Below are 25,601 nucleotides of genomic sequence, written 5' to 3'. Positions count from 1 at the left end.
TCGGGCTGCGCGCCTTTGTTCGCCGCCCCCGCCAACATGGCCGCCGCCCCCGGCCCGGCCGGACGGCCTCGCGCGCTTTGTTTCGGAGGCCTCGGCGCCCCAGTGGGCGGGGGGCTCGGGTCGACGGGGCCTGGGGCGGGGGGGTGGTTGATGCTGCGGGCGCCGGCGGGGGGCGGGGCGGGGTGAGTGTTGCATAACCGGGGATGGGCGGGGGAGAGAGGAACGGGACCCTGGAGGCTTGAGGGGGAGGGTAGGATTCCCCCGGGGCGGGAGGGGGCAGGACTTTCCCGGGGTGGGTGGTGTGTGTGTGCGTGTGCGTGTGCGTGTGCGTGTGTGTGTTGGGGGGGGATGGAAACGGGCCCTCCGGCTCCGGGCGTGGGGAGGGGCTGGAGTGGAAGGTGGGAAGCAGGTGGGGGAGGGGGGCGCTGGGCCGGGACCCCACGAAGGGGAGGGGTGTCCTCCTGGGACGGGACCCCTGAGGCCTGGCGCTGCTCTCCCAGCAGGGCCGTGTGTCCACGACGGCGCGGCCTCCCCGGCAGCTGCCCGGGGTCCTGCAGCCGTGGGCTTGGCGGAGAAGTGGATTCGGGGGGCTTCCCGCAGTACCTTCCCCACCGCGTCACCCGCCCCCTTGGCGGCCTGTCCGCGCACTCTGGGCAGCCCTGAGCGGGACGGGCCGACGGCAGGGGTTCCTGCACACGCGCACACACACACACACACGCTTTCCTTTTTTCATCGCGAGTGACCTTGAACGCATTCCGCAAGCATTTGCTGAGATTAATTGCTGGGCGCGGAAACTGCGCAGTGCCTTGGGTTTGGCTCTGTTCGCCTCTCCAGTTGGGGATGCGTTCTCGACTTCACTGGGTTCGGTTTTAGTGAGGGCCTCAGCAGTAAATGCCACGGAATAGGCACCCCCAGATGTGTTTACGCAGTTGCTTTACATTTATTTGCTTTTTAAAGATGATTTGTGGATTGGGATTCCTGGTTTTGGCGAGGGTTTTCCATGCATGTTGAAGTAGTAAATACCAATTTGCTGTATGTCAAAAAGCAACACACGATACATTTAACTGTTTTAAAGGATTACTCTGTATAACATGACGTGTGCCGAAGACGACATACCTATCAAGATGCGGATACCTATGTAACTTCTGTTGGAATTTTCTGGAAAGAACTCTGCAGTCTGAAAGGATTGATGGAGCGTACAGTAACTGCTTCCTACATAGCTTTTGTTAGGAAGTGAATATCAAAACTGCACTTGGGGGTGTATACCAGGACTGGTTGAGTTTGTGAATTCTTAGAGGTTGTGAACTTTCAGAGACTGAAATTTCAGATGGGGGTCAAGTGAAATGAGGCTTCTGGCCCCGCCTCCCACTGCCGTAATTAACGGGAAAATAGCAAAAAATTATAGTACCTACTAATTTACAGAACCTTTATTATCAGACTTGATAATTATATGTAATAGTTGCTAAATATGTTTGTGTCAGTTATAGATAGTAGGTTACTATTAAAATGCTGTGAAATGGGTAAGGAAAAGGGGCCTTCAGCCTGTGATTAAATTAGAATTTTTCTTTAAAAGATTTTAGATGATCCCCGGAATTTTGATAGCACTGTTTCTTACAGTACCTTTATTTACCAACTCAGAACACAGTAACACTATTTACTTACTTTTAGAATATCTGAAGCAGTGTTAACGTGGTATTCTTTGTGACTCTAGTGCTAAAAAGTGCTACAGGAAAAAACAAAGGGGTCCTTGGTCACTTCAGTTTGGGAAACAACGTATGTCCTCTCCTTGTCCCCTAGGGTCACAGTTCACATTATCACATTCCTTGGGCTCTGAGAAATGGTACCAGTGATGTTTTCCATGTTTGGTCCACGATCCCTTGTTTTGTTTTCAGTGTGATACGTAATAACATCCATGAAATCCAGGTAATTGTGAAGTGTTGGTCATTGGTCTCCGTATAGATAATGGTACCAGTCCCATTAATTGTGGACTGGGAGGTTGATGTGGTTTGTGTGTGCCTGTGCATCCTATGGGAAGTAGTACCTGAGATTTGGCTCTTACTGTATTGATAAGATACAATTAGGAGTTATTAATTTGAAGTCTTAACTAGAAGAAATTTAATTATACATCGTTTTCACTTCCCAGTGACTTACCTGATCGTATAGTTACAACTCCACTGGATGCACTTTTTAATTGTTGGCGATTTTTCCTTTCGTATGTTAGAAATACATAAAAAGTCTACTACTGTTTCTAAAGAATTACTCTGAATTATTTTACAGATCAAAAATAATGCCGTTGGGTATTTCTTTTGAATTAGCCATTAGCAGGATTTGAATTTGCTGAGAAAGAGTGGTTAATATATGTCATGTAAATACTTTTTTATATTTATTAGATGCTTGCTTAAGTGTGTTTTCTTCCACTTTTCCTTGAATGAAAATAAATTGAAGAGGGGAATCAACCAGTTTAAAAGGCATCATGGTATTGTGGAAATGATATGAGCTCTGGAGTTGGACATGGATTTAGCATGACCTTCAACTCAGAAGAGTCTGAGTTGAAATCCAGCCCCCCTCCTTACTGGTCCAAAGCCACATGCCTGATTCATCACATGACTGTTTTCAAACTACTCCTCAGCTGAAGACTGGGATGAAACCCATCACAGAAGGCTTCTGTGAGAGTTAAGTGACATGGGTTTGTAGCTCCCGGTACAGCTCCTGAAATGCAGCAGCTGGTGCCAGTCATTGCAGATTTCCTTTTCCTTCCTGCTTTTGAACTTTGCAAAAGTTACTAGCATTGTTTTTCAACATTGGGTTGCTTAGCTGTGCCCCAGTCTTCAATTAAATTTTAAATAAAGACTTTATTGGTGCTTATTTTATGGCCTTAAAATTGTCGTAAGTCTTGTTTGGGCTTAATACATAAAGATGTGCCCTTAGAGACCTGACAGTTTTGTGGGGAAGACACCCCTGCACGTGATGAGGAAATGCTGTGCTGAGGGTGACTGGGAGGAGCAGGTGATGCTCTAGCAGGGTTAAGAATATAGAGTAGAAGGGGAAAGAAGCTTAGATGGGGGGACGGCAGGAGCAGTCGTGAAGAGAGTGAGACCTTCCTGGATTTGAATTCCAACCAAAAGTTTGTCGCAGTGTTGTCTTGCTCCCGCATGAGTGGTTCCTAGGGCTCCGGGATGTCCTAAGTTCCCTGTAGGTATTGAGCATACCACTGCTGATGCCACGGATTGTTTGGCATGGCCAGTCTGTCTAGGGATGTATCTGGGACCTGATTTTAAGTAATTCTACATGTGACATTATGGTGGTTGGTGTTTATCCTGAAGGTGGGGGAACCACTGAAAGGCATTCAACAGCCTGAAAGGTGGGTGAGAAGAGTCTGCCAGTGTAGGGTCTCTGGTTTCCAGCGTAGTCTGTTGAAGAAGGTGGATGAAATCATTTGAAGGAGGGGGTATTTGTCTGAAGTCCCTAGAATGTTAAATGTGTTGACTTTTTTCTGGTGGGGGGTGGTGTGGAAGGAGGAAGAATCAATTCATCTTGGGTATTGTATCCAAATGTTGAGAGACTGTATGAAGAGACTAATAAAGCATTTTTAATACCATTTGAGATGTTTTTAGATTGTAGTAATGAAAAAGGCGGAACAACTTTTATAAACTTAGATTATATTTGTTTGCGTATAGTTCCGTTTGCTTATAGTTACACCTTTATAACCTAGGTTTAATTTTCGCACTTGCAGATGAACTATATATTTATCTATAGACGATCTGTGTAGTTATAGGCGCGTATATTTATATGGCCTGTATGTCTGTCTGTATATTAATTAATCGTGTATTTAAAGTAATACTTCCAGCTTGTGTTTTTGGTCCTGACACAAGTGATAAGGATGTTCTTTTTCCTGTGTACAGGATTGGTTTGTTGCTGTGAGTTTCTTTGTTCTTTCTCTCTTTTGAGGATCACTGTGGACCCATGGAATTTTGTGTATTCAGTGTGTTTTAACCAGGAACAAGCAGTCATCGTGCTTTTTCCTCAGCTTGGCGGTAGGTCCTCTCCGCGTAGTTCTCTTCCCATGGATGTGGCCACGTTAAACTTTGAACTGTCTCCTGCTTGTGACAGAAGATACTTGAGGCTCACTTGGTGTTTTTCCTGCCCCAACCCTGTCGGCCAGCTCTAACAGCGCCTTCTGTCAGGCAGTGGAGTGCGGACACCAGAGTCTGGGGCTGTGTCCTCACTGCCGCCGTGGTGCTCTGCTGTCGTTGACAGGCTTGGGAAATAATAAACTTTGATTTTGTGTTGATATTTCCCATTCACATTTAAGTTTATAGAGTTTTTGCTTTGAGTTTATTCTTTTTCCTCTATTGTTAAAAATTTGCATTCTTAGCAACATCAGTTACTTGTTTTTATCCTACAATGTAAATAAATAGTAGGTTTAAAACGCTAGTAACAGTAAAGTGAGTATAGGTTTATGTTAGTTTTTTGTTTTAAAAAAGTATCCGCGTATGGATGTGCAGTTGCCATTTTGAATCACAAAGTCATTTGAAAACGTTTTCCCTCTGATTTTGTAACCAATTTGATTGTTAATTTGGTTTATTTGAATGAAATCCTTAACTTAAGGATTGCTGTAATTTTTTTAACGTATTTTTTTCAGTATGTAAAACATTTATGGAATCCCAAAGTTGTAGCTGCGTTGCAAAAGGTGTGTTCACTTTCTCTCTTCTGTTCCTGTTCCCTGCACATTCCTTCCTGCCCCGTTTTTATTAGTGTCTAATTTATTCTTCCAGTGTTTAACTTTTGCAAATATAAGCACACACTTTTTTTTTTTTAATTTACCTGCCTTTCTTAAAAAGAAGTCTGTGTACACTGTTGTTTATTCCTTTACTTAATATATTCTGGAGATCACTTCGCACGAGCTCTTTTCCATCCTTTTGTGCTTGTAGTTCATCTCGTTATGAACACTTGCTTCTGTTCCATTGCTGTTATAAGTAGTGCTGCAGTGGACAGCTTTGTGGATGTGTCGTTCTGTATTTGTGCAGGGTGTAGTTTCAAGGTAGTGGGATTGTTGGGTAAGTTACATTTTAAAATGGCGGATCTGTATGTCACCCTTTACCTAAAACTTTCTGTGGCTTTCCATTGCTTTAAGGACATGGCCTCAAGGGTACGCAGACTTTTTATCCTTTGGGGCCTTGGCCTCATGTGCACCACATCTCCTTGCATCACCTGTGCCCAGCATCTCCTCTGCCAGGGAGCGTGGCGTCTGTTCTCTTCCTGGAATGCTCTTCTGTCCTTGTTTCGGTCATTCCTGCCTACCTTTGGAGCTTGTCCATTACTTTGTGAAATTCTTTTTGTATGAGTTTGCAAATTTTATAATAAAGGTAGAATAGGGAACTTCTGTGTGGCCATCACTCACTACAACCATCAATTTTCTGAAGTTTTTAAAGTTTTTTCTTGGTTTCCCTGAAGTCAGGTCCTTCTCTTAGCGACATTGCTGTCCTCGGCACTTACGCAAATTACAGTGTTACCTGAGTTTGCATAATTTAGTGAATTTTTGTTTTCTCAAAAAGGCTGAGCTTCACGGAAGCAGCGACTCTCCCTGTTTTTGTCCATAATTACTTTTCTAGTCCTTAGGTCAGTGCTTGGGTTGTGAGTATTCAGATACCCTAGGTGGTAGCTAGACTTGTGCAAGAGGAGATTCGGGCTCTGTGGGTAAATGTGTGCTCTGCTGTGCAGGGGTTTGTCAGACAGGTGTCATTCAGGTATCTCTGTTAACACAGGACATGAGCAGCTTGGAGATAAGGCTGTTCTCTGCGTGCTTGGTGTTGGAGTTTAAAGTCCATAGGACCAGCATTTGGGAAAGGAGGATGGATGTACAATGGGGAAGAACAGACTGGAAGCCAGAGCAAGGCAGATCGAAGGCTCTGTCAGTTCTGTTGCCATTGACCTTAGCTGTGTCGATGTCTTGCAAAACTGGGCCTTTGTTGTGGAGCCAGCCGCACACAGTCGGCCCAGGAGGCCAGGACTCTTGGAGCCTGGAGGAAGGTGGAGGAGTTGCTGCAGTGTCACATCAGTGGGGCAGGTGGGGAGATCAGCGGGTGCAAGCTGCAGGCGTCCTACCAGATGTGCTGCTGCGCTTGCAGCCTCTACCTGCTGCACGGTAATCTGTCTTTCTTGTGGCCTGCCCAAACCAGAAGCAAATGGGAGGGGGAATCCTGGGGTCTGTGGTTTAGCCTAGCCAAGTTAAAACATTACAAAACGAAACAATGAGCTCAGGGCTTTTTTTTTTTTTTTAATTTCCAGCTCAGGTTCCACATGAGGGAGCTGAAAGTTTCTATGACCGCCCTAAAAGTACAAATAGAGTTCCCAGGTTATAAGTGAGTCTTGATTGATAAGGATGGGATCCTGAAAACTGGATGAGAGACATACGGTCAGGTTCTGATTCAGCCGGAGACCTGGATCCCCTGAATTCTGCTGGGCTACCTTTGCCAGTAGAAGCAGCCTTTCCGCCCCTTGCCTGAGGAACTTTACCTCCCTGTGCCTGGAATACCTACATTTGGCTTCCCCTAGGAGCCTCCATGGGGCTCAAAGTGTGCTGTGCAAACTGACCCATGATAAGATGAGTCTGCCCGCCATAGAATTGTCTAGTTTGCCATTATAGAGAGAGGAACCTTGTGGGAATGGATGTTAAGGGTGTAGAATAACGGTGGAGGGCACATAAAGTTGGGTTAGGCCAGATGTATTGATGTGGACCCATAAGCAGAGATTCTGGATTCAGTGTTGTAGCTCGAGGGGCTAGAAAGGGCTCTGCTTGGTTGATTGCCTTAAACAAACCAAAAGATGGTCTCTGCTAAGTGGAGTTGAGAAGCGAGGACTGCCTGTGTGCTGTAGAGGAAGGTATCCGCAGGCTTGGAGTGTATCTGTCACAGAAGACCTGCTCACCACCCTGGAAAGATTCATAGGTCAGGCCCCACAGCCCTAAGACACCTGCACGGGGAGCCCCAGCATCCTCAAGAGCTCTGGTCACTCCTCCCTTAGGTCAGAAATCACAGTGGGAACTGCTGGCCCTGAACTGGGATCCGTGAGTGCGGTGGCAACAGTTGATCCCTGGGTTGGTAGGTCTGGTAAATTGTCTTTTAAGATTTAGAATGAGTCTCTCTCTGGGTTACAAGTACTGGTAATTGTTTTTGGTTACTCTGGTATTTTTGTTTAACGCTATAAAGTTTTTCTTTAAATTGACTCAGTAAAAAATAAAAGCACTCTTACATATTTTCCATTCATAGGTATCCTTCACAATTTTTAATCCATTAAGTAGGGTTCATCTAAAATACATAGCCTTTTAATAAATGATTTATATCACTTGTGGGACTATAATTTGGTAGAACCTCTTTGGAAGGTGGCTTCACTAAAACAGAAGTGCCTGTACTCTGGCCTAGCAATTCCACTGCTAGGAATTTATTGTGTAGCTGTATTTGCGTAAGTATACAAATCTGTCTGTGTAAGATTTTTCATTATAGTGGTGTTTGTGATAGTGGAAAGTTAGAAACAACTGCCTAATATTGGGGTTAACAGAGTAAAATAAGTGGTCTTTGTATCCACATACTGGAATGTCCTGTAAAACAAAATAAAAATAAGAAAAAATTTTCCTGTACTGCATGGAAAAGCTAACAGTAAGAGAAGCAAGTTGTAGAACTGTATGTTCTCACTTTGTGTGTGCGTGCATGTGTGTCTTAAGACGTTTGTATATCGATACCTGTTATGCTTTAAGTTTTTGTGAAACAGTATGTTATTAGGTTCACTGCAGTCTTTTAACAGTGATTATCTCTGGGGGATGAGACTGATGGAGGAGAGGGAGGAGGGCTCTGTGTAAGATAGTAACACTGGCTGTAAATAGCTTCTCAATCTGACTTAATCGGAGCACTTTCTCCTTTGGTTTGAGGACTGTTGACTTCTCAGAGTCTTGCCTTTTCTCTGATTTTGGTGTGTGTGAGATACACTTTTAAGTACAGAAGTGGTTTCAAATCCATGGTTGGTGACACACCAGCTGTGGAACTACTACTCATTTCATCATGAATTTCATTCACGTGGTCACCTATCGTTGTAGTTTGTTTATTCATGTAATGATTTATTCATGTGTTATTCATGGCTGTTTATTCTGTTGATAAATACTGGGTTGTTCCCAGTTTGATACTGTTAGTTCAGGTCCCCGAAGAACAAGAAGACAGCAGGTTGAGATTAGACTTAGATGCATTGAGGGAAATACTTGTGAGAGAGCCAACAGCCCCTTGCAGGTCTGATGCATTGGAGGGGAATGTCTGGTAGGATAAATCTTAAGACTGCAGTGCAGTTTTAAGAACGTTTAAGCAAGGCCAGTGAGGAGTCCTTCAGTGAAAACTGGGGTCAGAGGAGTCCCTTATCCTGTAGGAATGGGTCTGCTTCAGTTAGCATCCTGCCTATGGCCAGTCATTGGCTAGAGCAGCCTGTGGGAAGTGTTGGGCTGGGTGAAGGGCGACGGGGATTCACAACAGAGCAGCTCCCTAAGCCAGGTGATCCAAGAGGCTCATGTTTGTGACTGTCAACAGGGCTCATGTGAGTGGACTTGCTGTAGTCATTCAGGTACATGTTTCTTGCATGCTTTTCTGTCAGGGAGACTTAGGGGTAGAATTGCTGAGTCATATAATATGCATGTGTCCCATAGTAGTAGATAATGCCAGACTTCCAATGTGGATATACCAATTTCTGTCCCAACTGCAGTGGATGCATTTTTGTGGCTCTGTGTCCTCACAAGTATTTGGTCTTTCTTAATTTATTTCAGTTCTTAAAGAACAGACTTGTTACACAGACTTTAAGAGCAATGATGAGATTTGTCACTTCTCCTTCCCTCTCCTAGTGTTCAGGTTTCCAAATGGAGCTTTTTGCAGTGCAAGTCTTTTCTTTGTCTACGGTGAGCAGAGAGCAGAGACTGGGGGACGGGGGCAAGGGTGGAGAAAAGAGGGGGAGGGCATGGGAGAGGAGTGGGAATTTTTTTGGTCTTAATCAACTAAGATTTCTGGGATTGTTTGTAACCATAGCATACTCATTAACCTATCCTGACAGATACCACCCCCAGCCATCCTTTTTTTAAAAATACACTTTGTTAAGAGCAGATTTGGGTTTACAGCAAAATTGAGTAGGAAGTGCAGAGTTCCCCCGTACCCCCTTATCTACATATTGTCAGTATCCTGCACAGATTGTACATTTGTCAGGATGGATGAACCTACAGGGACACATCATCATCATCCAAAGCCCATAGTTCACAGAGGGTTCACTCTTGGTGTTGTATATTCTATGGGTTTTTACAAATATGTAATTTGTATCCACCTTTATAGTATACAGAATAGTTTCACTGCTCTAAGAATCTTCTTAGATTCTTATTTGTTTCTGATTTCAATCTTGATTCCATCGTGGTCAGAATACTATATAATTAAAAGCTTACGAAGTTTCTTGAAGCTTGCTTTATGGCCCAACATGTGATCAGTTTTTGTAAATGTCCTCTGTGTACTTGGAAAGAATGTGCTTCTGCATTTGTTGGATGCACTGTTCTATATATTTGTCAGTTTATCTTAATCATGTTAAATTTTTCTGCATCCTTTTTTCCTTTTGGTTGCTGGTTTTATCGATTACCAAAAGAAATGTATTGTTACTCTTATTTTGCATTTGTCTGTTTCTCCTTACTTATGATAATTTTTGCTTTATCTATTTTGAAGCTATGTTACTAGGTGCTTACATGTTTAGAATTGTATATTTTCTTCATCAGTTAAGTCTTTTAAAATAGTTAAATGTCCTTCCTTAAGGCAAAAGTATTATAGAAGTAAACTTAACTTAATATAGCTACATTGTCTTTTCTTTGGTTAGTAGGTGCGGTATATCTTTTTTTTAACCCTTTGTTTTCATTCTTTCTGCGTACTATGTTCTGGATGCTTCACAGCCAACAGTGTAGAGCTGGGATTTTAAAAAATATAGTCTGACAATATTTCTTCTAATTGGAGCATTTGTTCTACTGATATTTAACACAATGACTGACATAGTTGGGGTTAAATAGGTTACCTTAATCAGCGCTTTCTGTTTATTGTGCCTATTTTATGTAACTTTGTCTCCTTTTTTGCCTTGCTTTGGATGCTTATTTACTTTTATTTCTCTGCTAACTTGGAAGTTACTTAAAGCATGCATTTTTGACTTGTCAAAACCTAGTATTTGGTTATTTCACCCTCTTCCCGGGCACGTAAAACTCCATTTATCTCATTTTCACTTACGTAGCACAGTGTGTGCTATTTGAATTCTGTGTGTATTTTATCTTCAGACATCATGAATTTGTGTGGTCAGTAGCTATTTAGATTTACCCTTTTCATTGCTCTTCCATTTCTCGCTCTGATTCCAGTCCAGTCCAGTTTCAGTTCCATTTTCCTTCTGCTGGAAGAACACGCCTTGTTTCTGCCTTGTTGTATGACCCTAGTAGTGAATTCTCTGAGTATACGTTAGTCTAAAAATATTTCCAATTGATTTTCCTTTTCAAAGGGTATTTTTGATATTACAGAGTTCTGACTTCTCAGTTTTCTTCTAAGGTATTGAAAGAAGTTATCGCATTACATTTTCAGCTTTCATTCTTTCTGTAAGAAGTAAACTGTCAGCTTAGTATTTCCTCTCATGGATGGACTCTGTCTTTTTTTTAACGTCAGGCTTTTACGATTTTTTTTGTCTTTGGTTTTAAACAGTTTTTAAGATCTGCCTAGGTATAATTTCTTTATATTTTGTTTATGTAGATCTTATTGAAGTTGTGTTAATGTCTTTTATTCTTTGGAGAAGTTTGCAGGTATCACCTCTAAGTGTTTCTGCCGCCCTGTCCCCCAACCCTCCACTCCATTTAAATGTGTGTCAGGTCTTCCCAGGCTCTTCTCTCCCCACGGTTCATTCTGAATATTCTTTGCTCACTGATTTTTAACAAGACTAGCCTACTGTTCATCAATCCATTGATTTTATTCTATTTTTCCCTTCTGGAAAATCTGGTTCTGTGATAGTTTTCTACCAAATTTCCCATCTTACGTTTTAGCTCTTTGACCGTAATAGTTACAGCTGTTTTTTCGTTTGGTAATTTTATCTATCCCTGTAGCCTGCTTCCCGTCGCTTACTTTAAAGTGTGGTTTTGTAACTCCAGTACCTGGCAGCCCTGCAGGCCTGCTTTATGTTTTGTTGTTTGTTTGTCGTTTCTGCTAGTGCTTATCCTGTCTCTGTGGGCTAACTTGCATGTGTGCCCCTGGAGTAGATTACATCTTGAAAATCTTTTGAAATAATTTGGGGTCTAGGATGATACTCCTAGAGGGGATTTCTGCCTGCTTCTGCCAGGCGTCCGAGGGAGCAGGCAGTCTGGGATGCCCTCAGCTCAGTTTCAGGGCAGAGATGAGTTGTAGCTGGTTCTTACCACTCCCTCAGCTCCTGAGAGCAGTTCAGCACTCCGTCTCACAGACACATGGGTTTTTGCACCAGCCCCCTCTTCCCTGGGTTTTGTTCTTCGGTCCCTCTCTTCGCAAAGTTGTTACCCTTTCAGCTGCCCCTTAACGCTTGGCAGTTACTCTCAGGGGTAAAAGTGGTTGCACGTGCGGGGTTTACCTCTCTGGAAGCAGTAGGATCTTCAAGTTCTTTGATTCCTTCAGGCATATGTTCAGTGTATGTGTCAATGTGTGTGTTCAAGTTTTTGTCATAGATGTTTTCAGTCCTACAGTCGTCCCTCAGTTTCTGCGGAGGATTGTTTCCAGGATCCCCCAAGAATACTAAAATCCATGGATGCTCAAATCCCTTGTATAAAATGGCATAATATTTACATATAACCACTGCACATCCTCCTGTATTCTTTGTCAACTCTGAATTATTTATAATACCTAATACAACATAAATACTGTGTAAATAGTTGTAAGCACAATTTCAGTGTTGTGTAAGTAGTTGCCAGTGCTTTGGGGAACTTTCTGGAATTTTTTCCCCCCTTGAATTTTTCAGTTTGGGCTTGGTTGAATCTGTGGATGCAGAACCCACAGATACAAGGGGTCAGCTGTACGTAAGTCAAGAAGGTAGTGTAAAAGAGCCCCCTTTGTGTCTTTGCCACCCCCTCCGGTGATGTCTTCCTGACTTGGGATAGCTTCCTGGCTTCTGGTGTGACAGGATGTTCCGGACTCCACACATGTTTCCTCTCCCTCACCTGGAGTTAGCCAGTCCTATAAGAAGCCCTGGTTCCCAATAGTTTTTGTTAGGGGTGTTGTTTTAGATTTTATTTAGATTTTTCTAGCTTTCAGAAAGTTAGCCAGTCTATCTCCACCAGGCTTGTCCATTCTTCACATTGATACCTTCAGGTCTTTAAAGACATCAAGGCTTCAGAGTTACTTTTTTGCCAGTGGTTTTAGGCAGGGGTGGCTGTGCCACGGACCTTTTGGCAGTCTGGTGAAACCTATGGATACCTTTTCAGAGTGTTTCTGAATGCAATAAATAAAAAATACAAGGGATCACAAAAAGAATCATTTATATTTAAAAATTAATAAAATATGAAAACGGTTTTAATTTAGTAATACGACTTTTTTGTTAAGTGACAAGGCAGTATTGTTAGCAATACAGATAATTAAAATTTCATATTTTAAGGTACTAAAATGACAGCTTTTGTTGTAGTAAATTGAGGTAGTCTTTTGATTTATCTCCTTCCACAGATGGATCAATGAATAATTGATAATAGGATGACAAGAGAGCCTTGTGGATCTGTGTGTCACTGCAGTGTAACCCTGACACCCCATCTGCCTGGAGTGAGGTCCGACTAGAGGGCAGGGCGCGGTCGTCCCTGCAGCTGCCCTCCCTGCAGGCACCAGCAGTACACTCGGGGTCCACAGGCGGCCCCCACGGCTGACCTGCTGGCTGCAAATTCGGGGGTTCCCACGACCACCTCAGGTTGGATTATTTACTGGAACAATTGGCAGGACTCTGGAAAGTGCTGTACTTACGGTTACAGTTTCATTACAGCAGAGCTGTGACACATAGGGCGCGGTCTGGAAGGGTCCGAATGGGAAGCGTCTCGTTGCCTCCGGTGGAGTCAGGAGGGCCACCCTCCTGCGCACGGATGTGTAACTGCATGGAGTTCGGTATGTTGACCAGGGAAGCTCTCTCCAGCTTCAGTATCCGGAGTGTTGACTGGGGTTTCATGGTGTAAGCATGGCTGAGCAAATCATTGGCGGTGAGGTTGAGCTCAGTCCCAGCTTCCCTCCCTGAAAGGTGAGCTGCTGTGAGGGGATTCAGAGCTTCAGTCCTCTGATCCCATGGTTGGTCTTTTTGGTGTGGCCGGCTCCGTTCTAAGTCTTGTTAACAGAAGCTGTCTGGTAGGGGCCACTGTGACTCATGAGACTGCCACTCTTCCTGGAGTGGGGAGTGCTACTGCTTACTTCCTTCACTTCCCTTTGCTCAGCAGGACCCTCATTCTTTGGGGCTCAGTCAAATCCCAGTGGCTGGCCCTGTGCCCACTCTGCTCAGGACATGCTAGGGATTTGGAAGGTTCTTCCCAGGAACTGAGACAAGGACCAGCCAAACTCTTTGTTTTACAACAGTCACCAACTCTGTTGTCACAGTTTGATGACTAACGCCCTGATGGCTGATCCCCGCCTGTCATGTCTGTTCTGTGGCAGGGGTAGTACCTTAATTTAGAAGTGGTAGATGAGCTTCAGAGCTATTTTGAGATCTGCACCAAATGCAGTCGGATGGAAAGATCTGTGATTTCTGTTGTTGAGAGAGTCAGAGGTACTGGTAATAGCACTGTGGTTTATTTCATGCCTTCACGGTGGAAGGAAGTGCTGTATTTCAGGTGAGGAAAATGAAGACAGGATCCCCCCCCCCCCATCCGGATTCATGACGCCTGTGAATTTTGTCCATGCTTAAGAGCTCCTATATTAGAAGTTGGTGTTTAGATGTTTAGTGATTTAGGCTGTTTAATAATTTTGTTTGTATAGATATGGGAGTTTGGGGCTTTGAAGGCCTTCAGGTGTTTGCCTGGTATGTATTATATAGCCAAAAGCTGGTCAGTTATCAGTGCTGTGTTCAAACTGAGTCCTTAAGGTTTTAGCCAAAGGGACAGCCTGCACTGTGGAGGCCTTTAGAACTCTGACTTCAGGTGCCATGCATCGGAACATTTGTAATTGGACTTTCTAATAAATTCTTCTAGGTACTTGGGAAGGTTCTTCGTTGTTATCCAATTCCTTTTTTTTCTTTCCAAATTTACAAAATCTAAAACCATCGACCCCTTTTCTCTCTTAACATTTTTTTGGGAAAACTTTCAAACATAAAGAAAAGTTGAAATAAGCTGTTGAACATCTGTATACTCACCATCCAGATTCAGAAATTGCAGATATTTGCCATATTTTCTAAATCTATTTTTAAAAATCATATATTAGGAAGTAAGTTGCAGACTGTTGAGTACCTACAGTGAACCCACGTGGTTGCCACCAGTTCCACATTTTGCTGCTCTCCTCTCTCCGCTGTCTTTCCCCCCAAACCTTTTAAAGGAAATTTTCTATACACAGAAAGGTTGAAACTGGCTGAGTTGTACCTGTATGTTCTCCATTGAGATTCATTTGCTAACATTTTGCTGTACTAACATTTTTTTTGTTGTCACGCCATTGGAAAGTTGCAGTGAATTGCAGGCATCATGACACTTCTTAAAATGAGGATTTTTTCTATGCAACTACAATATGATAATTAAGAAAATTATGTCTTGTTTAATATTCGGGTCCTATTCAGATTATAGCTGTATGTCGTTTTTCACAGGAAAACTGGTGATAGCATGCGTCCCTCCCACCACGTCGGACCCTGCGTGGCAGCAGCTCTGAGACCCTTGTTGGCAGCCGAGGCTTCAGCTCACGCCCGGCGTGTCTGGCCATTCGTACTCCTGTGTGCTTTTCCGTTAGTGATCCAGGGGTTGACACTTCTTTGGAAGTTAGCACTTTTGCTTCAGCAGCCTTAGCGATTTATTTTCTTTTTATAAATTGCACTGTTTGGTGATAGCAGCTGGCAGCAAATATTTTGATACGTAACTTCTGCTTTGTGTTTATTACTTTTATATCTGAAACGTTGAAATACTCACTTCTTACCTTTTTGGGGACAGAATACGGTGTCATTGATTTTTGTGGTGCCCTTTTCCTTTATGGCTGCAACCTATGTTTATTTTTAAAATAGGAAATTTATCCCAGCAGTGCTTGCTACTTGCAGTCTGTATGACCACGTGAAGCTGTTTTAATTTCTGTGCCACAGTTTTTTAATTTCCAAAATGGAACGGTTGTAGTACGTGCCTCATGGTGGTTGTGTAGAGTCTGAGTTGGTGCGTATATAGCAGTGTGTGACACACAGCAGGTGCTTCGGGATGCTTGTTTTCCTGTGAAATAGTTTGTGAGAATCTTGTGATCCCCTTTGAGATCATTACAGAATGAGAATTTGGAGTTTCAAAACTAAATTCATGACACATTTTAGAGATTGTTAGCAAAACTGCATGCCTGGATTCTTAGCTGTTTAGTACAGATGGACTTAGCAAAAGGAAATCCTGGATCTTCTGTTCCCCAACTTTTTATTATGAAAAATTTTAAATTGAAATAAAAGTTTAAAGAATAACGTTATTATGATCTCGCTTAGCTTCGGAAATTAATACTTTGTCATTTTCACTTTATTTGCTTTCTTTCCCTGTACTATTTGAAATCCACTTGCAGACATTATGACAACCTACTTGTGGAACTTTCTGCCTGCATTTCCTAAGAATGAGTATATTCTCGTGCATAACCACAGTGCCATTGCTGTGCTTTTGAAGGTTAATGATAGCTCCATAACGTGTCATGCACTACGTAGTGTCTGTTAAATTTCTCCCCTTGTTTTAAATGTCATCTGTAGCCTTGCCCTCTGAACTTCTCATTCAGGGTTTGTCCTCTTTTAGTCTCTTTTAATCTAGAGCAGTATGCCTACCTTTTTTCTTCCTTATGACATTGCCCTTTTGAAGAGTGCGACCCATTTTTCTCGTAGAGACTTCTCACTTGCTCCCACATCACCTGTATTTCCTTTCAGCTGGAAATTAGGTCTGGAAGCTCCTGTCGATTTAGGTGAAGCATTTCTGGAGGGAATGTTTTATAAGTGATACGGATGTACTTTGCATCACGTCACATCTGGAAGCCTGCCGAGTGTGGCTGGCTCACTGTTAGTGGTGCTGAATTGTTTGAGCCCTGCCTGTGAAGCAGCGTTTACAGTCAGTAGGTAATCTGAGGCGAGCCTTTGGTACGAGGCAGCATTATTCTCTAGCAGCCTTTCATCCAATGATGCTGTCAGTCTACTGAGTTTAGTCCTGAGTACAGGACTGTCTTTTTTATGGCCTTCAAATTAAGCTCTATTTGACAACATTTTCTGTAATATTGGTGGGGGGGCGGAATCCTTATAACTCCTGCTATGTTAGAAATAATGAGATTTTGCTATCTCAGGGTTTAAAATAAGATCAGGTCATTGGAGTAGTAATTGCAACTCAAAAATGAGAAAGGACTTTTGTCTGAAATTTTGCATTTTTATATTACTCAGGAAGCTCCTGCAACCCTTCAGCCTGTGTCTTACACTTTTTTAGTTATAACAAGTTCATCCTGAAAATTTTAATGAAGTGGTAAGCAACAGAAAATTGTACCAAGATAAGCTCAAATCTGCCAGTGGGAAAGGCATACATACACTTTTTAGTTTAGTAAGCTAAAATTTTCATGTTACAGAACCAAGTTGATTTCTTAAATTAGGAAACATTGATACTTACATAGATTAAAATATTCTTCAGTTTTTAAAGTAGCGTTGTAAAGAGAGGTGGAGGAAAGGAGCAGAGTCACGGGATGTTTTTAAACTCAGGAAATACTATGTGTATTGTATGAGAGTATTTTAGTGGTGAGAGAGAAATTGATTTAAAATATAGAGATGGGATGGATAAAACATGTGAAAGGGTTGAATTTAAACACAGTTCATTAGTCACTATAGTAGCAGAGGGTACCAGTCAGCCAGTGAACTTGGTGGTGGAAAGTTGAGTAGTTCTGTTTTGTTTACTTCCGTCTAACGTTACAGCAAAAAGCAAGCTTATCTGCCGAGGGAGGATGTAATATTGTCGAATGCCCATTTAATATACAAGATTATAAATCTGAATTTTTTCAGCCACGCTTAATAGCTTAAAATGTAGACAAGGAATTGGGTTAAGGTTTTGCCAAAAAAAAAAAAAAAAAGAAAAGAAAAGCAAGGGAGTCGTTACAGTGGTTGGCCGTCTGTGGAATTTCAGCTGAGTTCATGAGAACAGTTAGTCCCCTAGGAAGATGAAGGTCAAGCCATAGTTTGGAGGTAGTGGTTGCATCAAAGAATTGTTGGAGTGGGAGTTTTAAGGTAAGAAAAGTAGAACGCTCAGAGGCGGTTTTGAGTGTGAGATGCTTGAAACGAAAGATTCTAAAGGCGTGGTGTTGGTGATGAGAAGGTTGAGGTTGTGACTGTGGAGATGGAGGGGGCTGGAGTTGGGTAGGTAGTTTGAAGTGAGGATGTGGGAAAACCAAGGGGTCACATGTTGCCAAGAATGTGATAAGAACAGTGGCGGAAAAGAAGCAAACCAGGAACCCAAATCTTCCAAAGTGTGTGCAGGAGGATGAAGAGATGGCTGCGACAGGAAGGGTGCCTGTTCCTGCTAGTGCTGTGGCGTGTGCCTCCACGTCGGGGTGCTGGGGTAGGGGCGATTGTGTGGTGTAGACAGTGGGGAACATGAACAGCAGCTTGGAGAGAGCTGTGGGGCAGCGGGGTCCGCACATGGGTGTTTTCTTCTGGCTGGCTGCCTTTCCGAAGTCGGGGGAGAGGTTTGGGCAGGTGGGGGCAGGGGCCGTGGGGTTCCCACAGGGAAAGGTGAGTCAGGGTGGGAGGACCGGAACGGGCGGCTGAGGGTTCTGGGGCTGACACGGGCCGAGCAGTGCAAGGCTTCCATGGCTGTTGGGTGGACTCTTAGGGGAGGTTGGGTCACCGTCCTCGTTGTCGTGACAGCCTAGGCTTGGTCTCCTCAGCTCGCTGGCACGGGGAGGCAGGCTGGTGTAGCTCCCAGGAGGAGCGCTTGGAACCTGGCGTGGGGAAGAGTTACCTTCAGGAAAGGGGCTGCCCCGTTCAGCACAGGCAACCTCATTTTTTTGAAGATTGTGGCAGTCTGGAATTGTCAGGTGATAGTTAGCATTTTTAGCAATGAAGTATTTTTAATCAAGGTATGTGCATAGTTTTTTCAGCATACTGCTATTATTGCATGCTAAAAGACTGCAGTGTGGTGTAGACATAACTCTCAAATGCACTGGAAACCCAAAAATGAGTGTGACTCACTTGATGGCAATGTTTACTCTGTTGCGGTGTCTGGACCTGAGCCTGCAGTGTCTCTGAGGGGTGCCTGTGTGACTTACTGGCACCTGAAATACTATTTATTTTCCTTCCTCGCTTGTGTACTGTTTCTCCCCTTCTGCCTAAGCTTCAAACAGTAGACACTTAGTGAATTTCATTGAATGAGTTTACTATAAAATCCATTTGTATTTAAATCTGTCTTCCTTCAATAATAAGTTTTATGTAGTTAAGAATTCTTACCAGTTAAACTGATTCTTCTCTCCCTTGTTATTTAGGCTTTTTAATGATTTTAACTATTTTGTTACTTTTTAGTCTAGAGAATTAATTCAGCATTCCTCTCTGTTTATTTTTAGAGGAGATACTGGGGATTGAACCTAGGACCTTGTGCAGGCTAGGCACGCACTCTACCACTTGAGCTGTTCCTCCTCCCTTCAGCAGTCCTTTCAGTTCTTAAACTTGTGAGCACGTGGCTATACGTTGTAGACATGATGACTATACAGGAGAACTGAACGTAGTCATGTGGTTCAGTGAAACTTGTGGGAGATATTTGTGTTCTGTGAGAATGTCTCTGTGTTTTACTACGTGGATGTAAACTGGAGCCAAATTTGGTTTAAATGATTAACTGCTTCCATAAGATGACTTAACTTTTCTGCATGAGTATAGAAATTTCTTTGAGGCTCCTCCAAAGTTACTGGATCTTTCCCTCTGGTTTCTGGAAGTTTGGGAGCAGAAAGGGAACTGCAAACTCACTAGAGGCTGTAATCCCTTCTCTTGCCCAAGGCTGCTGGCTTCCTGACCTTCCGCCTAGCCGTGCTCGGTCCTAGAGTAGATCCCTCTGCTGCCTCTCCCTCCAGCTTTGTTCCACCTCGTTCCTGCCGCACCTCTCTCACTGTGTCCTGTCAAGAAGATGGGCTGGGCCCATCTACGCCATCCACCCTTTTTTGACGTCTGCTGGCAAAATGGGTTGGAATACAGGAGGGGAGGCCGGATGCTGTGCTGTGTTGAGTCGACCTGAGGAACTGCACTTTCCCTTGTTAAAGGGTCCAGTTCCTCCTCTGCTCTCACTGCCCTGCGCTGTCCTTGGCACCCAGGTCCGAGGAGATAAAGCTGATTGCTTCTGGGCAAGGTGCATTGTAGCTAACGCTGTGTTTGCAGTGCGCGTCACGTCTGACGGCTCGCTTGGAGAGGTGTGCCCATGTGATGCTCCAGTAATGAGCTGTTATTCACTGTTTTACAGAGCACTTAGGATTGCACGGATTTTTGCTGAACTTGTAAAGGAGGCACTTGGGATGATGGATTAATAACAACAGCATTGAAATTCTATGGAAAGTTTCAAATTGGAGCGTTCAAGTTGAATTTTCACCCTAGTCCAGCAGCTCTGCTGCTCACTTAAATGCAGATGAATGAAGACCCCATTCGGGAAGACACCTGGCCAGCGGTCCAGAGCTGATGCAGGTAGGCAGCGCTGTTCCACTCACACTTTAGTGCAGCACGTTTACAACAGTTGTAAATTTGAGGAGCACTTGCATAGAATTCCTAGTGGCTTGCTGTTCTTAAAGCTTTGTGATGTTCATAATTTCATGTACATATACATGTGAAAAAAACAGGGTTAGGTTTTTTTTTTAATTGAAGTATAGTCAGTTTACAGTGTTGTGTCAGTTTCTGGTTACAGCACAATGTTTCAGTCATACACAGACGTACATATATTCATTTTCATATTCTTTTTCATTGTAGGTTATTGTAAGATGTTGAACAGATTTAGGTTTTTGAAAAGCAGAGATCATACTAATTTCTTGTGATCTCTTGCAGCAAAGATGTCCAGCAAAGTTAGCAGGTGAATTATAAATGCTTGTTTAATAGAATTACAGTAAACACAGGGTTTGTCGTTCTTTTTTGAAAGAAGTGAAAGTGTGGGGACCAGATGAACGTTAGATTTAGTGAGATTTAGGGTGTTCATAGCCATTTGGAGGGAAAAAAAGATGAACTTAGTGTTTTGTATATTTATTTGAAAAAACTTTACTAGAATGAAGTGTATGGAAATGAAATGAACATTTAATAGAAATTCATTCTTATTTTTGTGGCACACAGCTGCTACAACTAGAAGTTTAGACTTTGCATGATTTTTATCCATCCTAAAAACAAAGATAAAAATCTTACAGATTACACTATAAAATAGGTAAGTAATATTTTCTTTAGGACTTAACGTTTTTCTCCATTCCGGATACACATTTGAACACTGAAAGAAACCTGTTGTAACATACTAAGGTTCTTTGATAAATGAATCTGAATATTATGCTAGCAAAATTATTACTAATCTTGCAAATGGTGGCTGTGTGATTTAGAATTTATTGTATTTATTAACTAAAATATTTGGAATTCCTTTGTAGAAGAGCCACAGAAATTAAGATTTTTATGTGCCTCTTTTCTCTGATTTTAGTTCCTCTTTTATAAAGGTAATACTGATTTAACTGTTCAATATTTGTCAATAAAATTAACTTGTGACAGTGATGACAGACTGAAGTGTAAGTCATCCTAGAGTTCAGTATTCAAATCCCAGCTCTCATCAGCTCTGTCCCATCCTTCCGTCAGCTGTATAAACACCGGTACATTTTGTGTTTTCTTAAGCCTTGATTTTTCTTACCTAAACAATGGAACTGTTATGGTGTGTACCTGTGCGTGTCAGGTGCTTAGTGAGGTACTGGCACATTATAGCTGCTCTGCAGAAAGCACAGTTCTGGTTGATTATACTGTATATAATGTTTTTTATTTCCTCTCATTAGTTGCCAAAATTACTGCCAGGTTTTTGTTGATCAGTGAACCCCCACCCCCATGTTTCTATTTGAAATAGTAATTTGCACCCCCAAGTTCTGTTTAGGCACGCCATTCCAAATTCAGCACTCCTGTTTTCTTGGTTTAAAGTCATCTTCTTGCTAGGAGAAGAGAGAGAGTTAGAGTGATGGTGTAATATGGTGTCAGTGACTGAAGGAGCTGACCTTCAGATGGTTTTGACCTTCAAAACCAAGAGATGTTGCTGTTCTTAAGGGAGAGGTGGCTAATCCTGGCCTTTGATCTCAGGTTTTCTCATTCAGTATTTCTTCAAGCATGTGGCATCCGGCTGAAGACAAAGTAGGTCATCTGTAAATTCTAATTGGCCCTTTGCTAGGTATTTAACATGAGACCCTGGGTCGTGTATCGTGCAACACACCCTATTCTAGAGAGACTGTGACCCTTTGATCAGTATTATTTATAAAACTGTCGTAACCATTTTCCTGTTACCATGGACAGAGTCTCTTTTAAACGCCTGTATCAGTAATGAGTGTGCCCATTTACAGATACGGAAAACCCACCTAGAACAGGGGTTTCTTTTCCTCACGCAGCAAGAAGCCCAGGGAGGCATTCCAGAGTGGATGTGGTGGCTTCGCTGTGCCCTTAGTCTGATGCCGTCTCGAAGTCTAAAGCTGGGGTCTTCAGTAGATAGGGCCCCAGGTGTCTCTCTCCCTCTGTGGGCCGTTGGGGGGCTGGACTTACTGCATGAGGGATCCCAGAGTGAGTACCCCAGGAGAAGCAGGCCCAGCGGCATGGTCTCTCCTTTGGGAGCCTTGCAGACACACAGATTCACTTCTGCTGGGTTTTGTTCGTTGAGGCAGTCACAGAGGCCTGCCCAGGTTCAAGGGCGCAGGCATGTACTCTGCTCCACGGGAGGACCGTCAGGGAATTGGTGGCCATGTTTTAAAACCACTGCGGTAGGGGGCTCCCAGTACCTGACACTGTGTTTGTTATAGAGCACGAGTGATGAATAAAAATGTGAATTTTTACATCCCTTTTATATATGTAGTTCAACGTACGAGGGATTTCTACTTTCAAAACAACTTGGGTTTATCTTTATGAATGTGTTGGAGCTCAGTTGGCAGCCGAAGTAGTCGTCTTAATGACACTAGGCGGCAAACCCTTCTGTGTAGGGCAGCTTTTCTCATGTGTTTTTTCTGCAGAGTTAGCCTCCACTTTCACTAGTTTCCCAAAGGTTGCGCTTTTTCTCCTTGTATGACATGCTTGGACTGTACGGATAGGTACAGGGAGTGGTAATAATACTACTCAGATTAATAGCTATTTTTGCTGTATTCGAGTATTTTGAAAACTTTGATTTTATTTTGATCAAATCAATAAAAATTCATAGGTGAAATGTCAAGTAGTGCACTTGACATAAACCAAAAAGTAGGCCTTCCATTCATTCTGATTTTTACCTTCCAGTTTTGTAAATAGCACGAGTCTATAAATTTCTCTTGATCTGACAATTTTATTTTTTATTTTATTTTTGGGGGGGTTCTGTTTTTTGGGGGGGTTCTGCTTTTTGAGTTTTTGAGGGTTCTGATCTGACAGTTTTAGATGTTCTATATTGACATCTGTTGAGGATTTTGGCCTTTTCACATAATATCTTTCTCTCCCATTAGCCTTCTAATGAGGTTTTTGGCTAAAAATGTATTTGTTACTTCTCTTCTGATTGCCGTGTAGATACTGAACTTTTGAGCCAAGTAATGCAGTATGATTGCTTTCTTTGTAGATTGTTTTTCCTGTAATTTAATGATTGCTTTATCTTTTTCTATTTGTTTAAATTTATTTGCAGCTTAAAGTCTCATAACCCCTCCAACAGCTTTATAAAGCTCCTCTCAGTATAATTTCCTGCACAGCAAATGTGATAGGTAGTCCATCTGCCCGTGTTTTTCTTGGAGACTGCTTTCTAGCACCTTCTGTCCTTTTCTGATCTGTTGATTACCCTCTCGACCTGCTGCAACATTGTCATCCTTGGAATTCCGTTTTCCTCGTTTGTGTGTCAGAGTTTTCTTTTTTCCTGGATGCTACGCATTTTCTTTCTTAGTGTGTACTCTTGCTTAGGTGAAGCATGTACAATTTTAGAGGTTTCAGGAGTAGGCAGTGAATGAGTTGATTATTCAAACTGCAGGTGGAATGTATGGTGATCTATTCATATTCTTTTGTGTATGTTTGAAATTGTCTCTAATAACAATTTTTCAAAAATGCACGTAGACAGTGAAGTTTTTTCTTTTGAGACCTCGTGTCAACATTGTCTCTGTTCTTCTCCCATGCTCTGTCTTGGGCAGAAGATTCTCGGTTAGAAGTTAACTTTTTCATTCAGAGTTTTCCAGGCATTGCTCCATTCATTGTCTTCCAAGTCCCAGTGTTGCTGTTTGGGGAAGCTGGGTGCCATTTTCATTTCTGAACCTTTGTGTGTGTCCTGTGGTTTTTTCCCCTGTTCTCTAGATATTTTTAGAGTCATCTCTTAGTGTGTTCTGAAACTTTATGCCAGTGTGGGTTGGTTTTAGTCTTTTTCGTTTATCGTTTCAGGCATTTCGGTCCGTAGATTCACCCTTTAACTGGAGACTTCTGTTGCTCCTTTGAGCATCTTCCGTATCTTTTCTCTGGAATACACGCCACTTGGATGTTACGCTTCTTAGGTTGATTTTTTTTTTCTTTAGACCTTCTCCAGTTACTCATGTTCATCTTCTCATTCTTGCCGAGGGAGTTTACTATTTTCCAACCTTTAAAAAATTTTTTTCAGTAAGCATTTTAAATTTCTAGGAGCTCTGTTTTGTTTTCATATTTATTTATTTCTTAGATGCAAGTAGCTTATATGTCTGAGGCTATAAATTGCATCTTTAAAAAACCTTTCTTGACTTAGCTCTTCCTCTTACGTGTGTCTTGGTGTCTTTTGCTTTCAGTCTCTCTTTGTGAATGTTTTCTCTAGAGATGGACTCTTTCATATTTTCTACTTGTACAATGAGAGTGTTCATCACCTCTCAGATTTCCTAATTTCCACCATTACAGTTATGAAGTCCTGCTCCCTTATTGTCTGTTGAAGTGGCCTTCCCCTGAGACCACTGCTGGTCATACAAAGCCAGGCTGATTGAAATTGCTGATCAGCAGGGGGAGTGTCGCCATGACAGCCTCCCAGGGAAATTGCCCAAGAGGGGACGGTGCTCACAGAGGGAGGATGAGCGGGCTGATGGGGCTGGAGGCAGTGAGTGTGGTGTGTAGGGGGACTGGTGAGTGTTTCTAATCCAGGTGAGCTGCTTGTGCAGTCGTTGGTCTTTGACATCTTTGGACCATCTGAGTCCATGCAAAGTTAAGCTGAAAATTGGTTATTTTGGAACATGTGTCTGAACGAGCTTGTTAGAACGGTTTGAGTATATATAGGTTTTCTTGCCTGTCATGGTTTGGTACAGTTTAAATAACTTTTCTGAGTCATAGAACAGTTGATTTTGTAAATTAGGCTCTTTTCTCGCGTCAGCCAACAAATAGATGTAGCTGTAGCTGCTAAGTAAAGGATCTTGTTCTGTTTCCCACTGGAAAATCTGTGATCCACATATGGGTGATGTAACCCACGGTTGATGACAAACTGACATCAGTGCCCAGTGAATATGTACACGCTTGGCTCCTCTTCTGTTACTCAGTTTTCCACTCAGCAGTAGGTACTGGTGACCTGTCCTGAGCAGTACGTAGGGACCTTGCTCTGGACTCTACCACTGAGTGGTGTGGTCCGTTGTGTGGGTGAACCACGTTAGTGTGTTCTTTAGCCGGTGATGTGGATGTTTGAGTTGTTTGCACGCTTCTGCTACTAGAAATAGTAATTGCACTGGATAGGCTCGTCCGTTTGTTCTGCCAGTGTCGCTGGGGCAGATTTCTAGAGGTGGAGTTGAGTCAAATCTTAAAACGTGTATATAATTCTGTATCACCACGGTCCCCTCCAAGGGCTCTGTACCATTTTTCATTCCTGTTAACAAGCAGTATATAAATGTTTCTCACACAGTCTTGCCAGGGTAATATGTTGTCAATTGTGTGGATTTTTGTCCATCTGACAGGTGAGAAATGGTATCTCAGTGTCATGTTACGTGTGAAGCTGGATATCTTGTCTTCCTTGTAAAGGCTTCTTTGGCCTTTTCTGTTTTTATCTTTCCCACTTTTCTTCTCTACTTTCAGAAGCTCTTTAATGTCAGAGCTGTGAATGTTTGTGCTAGAAGTAATTTACCTTATACTTTCTATTGTGTGGAGTCAGCCTGGAGAAAACCTTCCTTGAGTCCCGGGTCTCTTACTTCCATCTGTGGGGCTCAGCCTCCTTCACAGGGGTTGTGCTGGACTTCAGCACATTATTTCTTGGATCCTGTGTGCTTATGGTGTTTTCTCTCAATTTCTGG

At 42.7% G+C, this 25,601-nt stretch overlaps 1 protein-coding gene across 6 annotated transcripts in view; it reads left to right on the top strand.

Moving 5' to 3' along the window:
• The window catches only part of SPIN1 (spindlin 1), a 91,868-nt gene that overhangs the window by 371 nt on the left and 65,896 nt on the right, over nt 1-25,601 (top strand). For 4 of the 6 annotated variants that reach the window (XR_004316422.1, XR_004316421.1, XM_032471021.1 and 1 more), the window contains exon 2: nt 19,634-19,851. The exons of 1 other annotated variant lie outside the window; for it this stretch is intronic. Coding sequence is in view for 3 of the 5 variants with exons in the window: in XM_032471021.1 (XP_032326912.1) it covers nt 19,800-19,851 (52 nt within the window). In the remaining 2 variants the exon portion in view is untranslated. Of the gene's footprint in view, nt 1-1,798; nt 1,924-19,633; nt 19,852-25,601 lie in introns of those variants that run through there. One more of the 6 variants, XM_032471019.1, reaches the window with a different exon arrangement.

The sequence above is a fragment of the Camelus ferus genome, chromosome 31 (genome assembly GCF_009834535.1).
Source record: "Camelus ferus isolate YT-003-E chromosome 31, BCGSAC_Cfer_1.0, whole genome shotgun sequence".
In the NCBI taxonomy this organism is placed as follows: domain Eukaryota; kingdom Metazoa; phylum Chordata; class Mammalia; order Artiodactyla; family Camelidae; genus Camelus; species Camelus ferus.
This window is presented reverse-complemented; position numbering and strand designations above follow the sequence as displayed.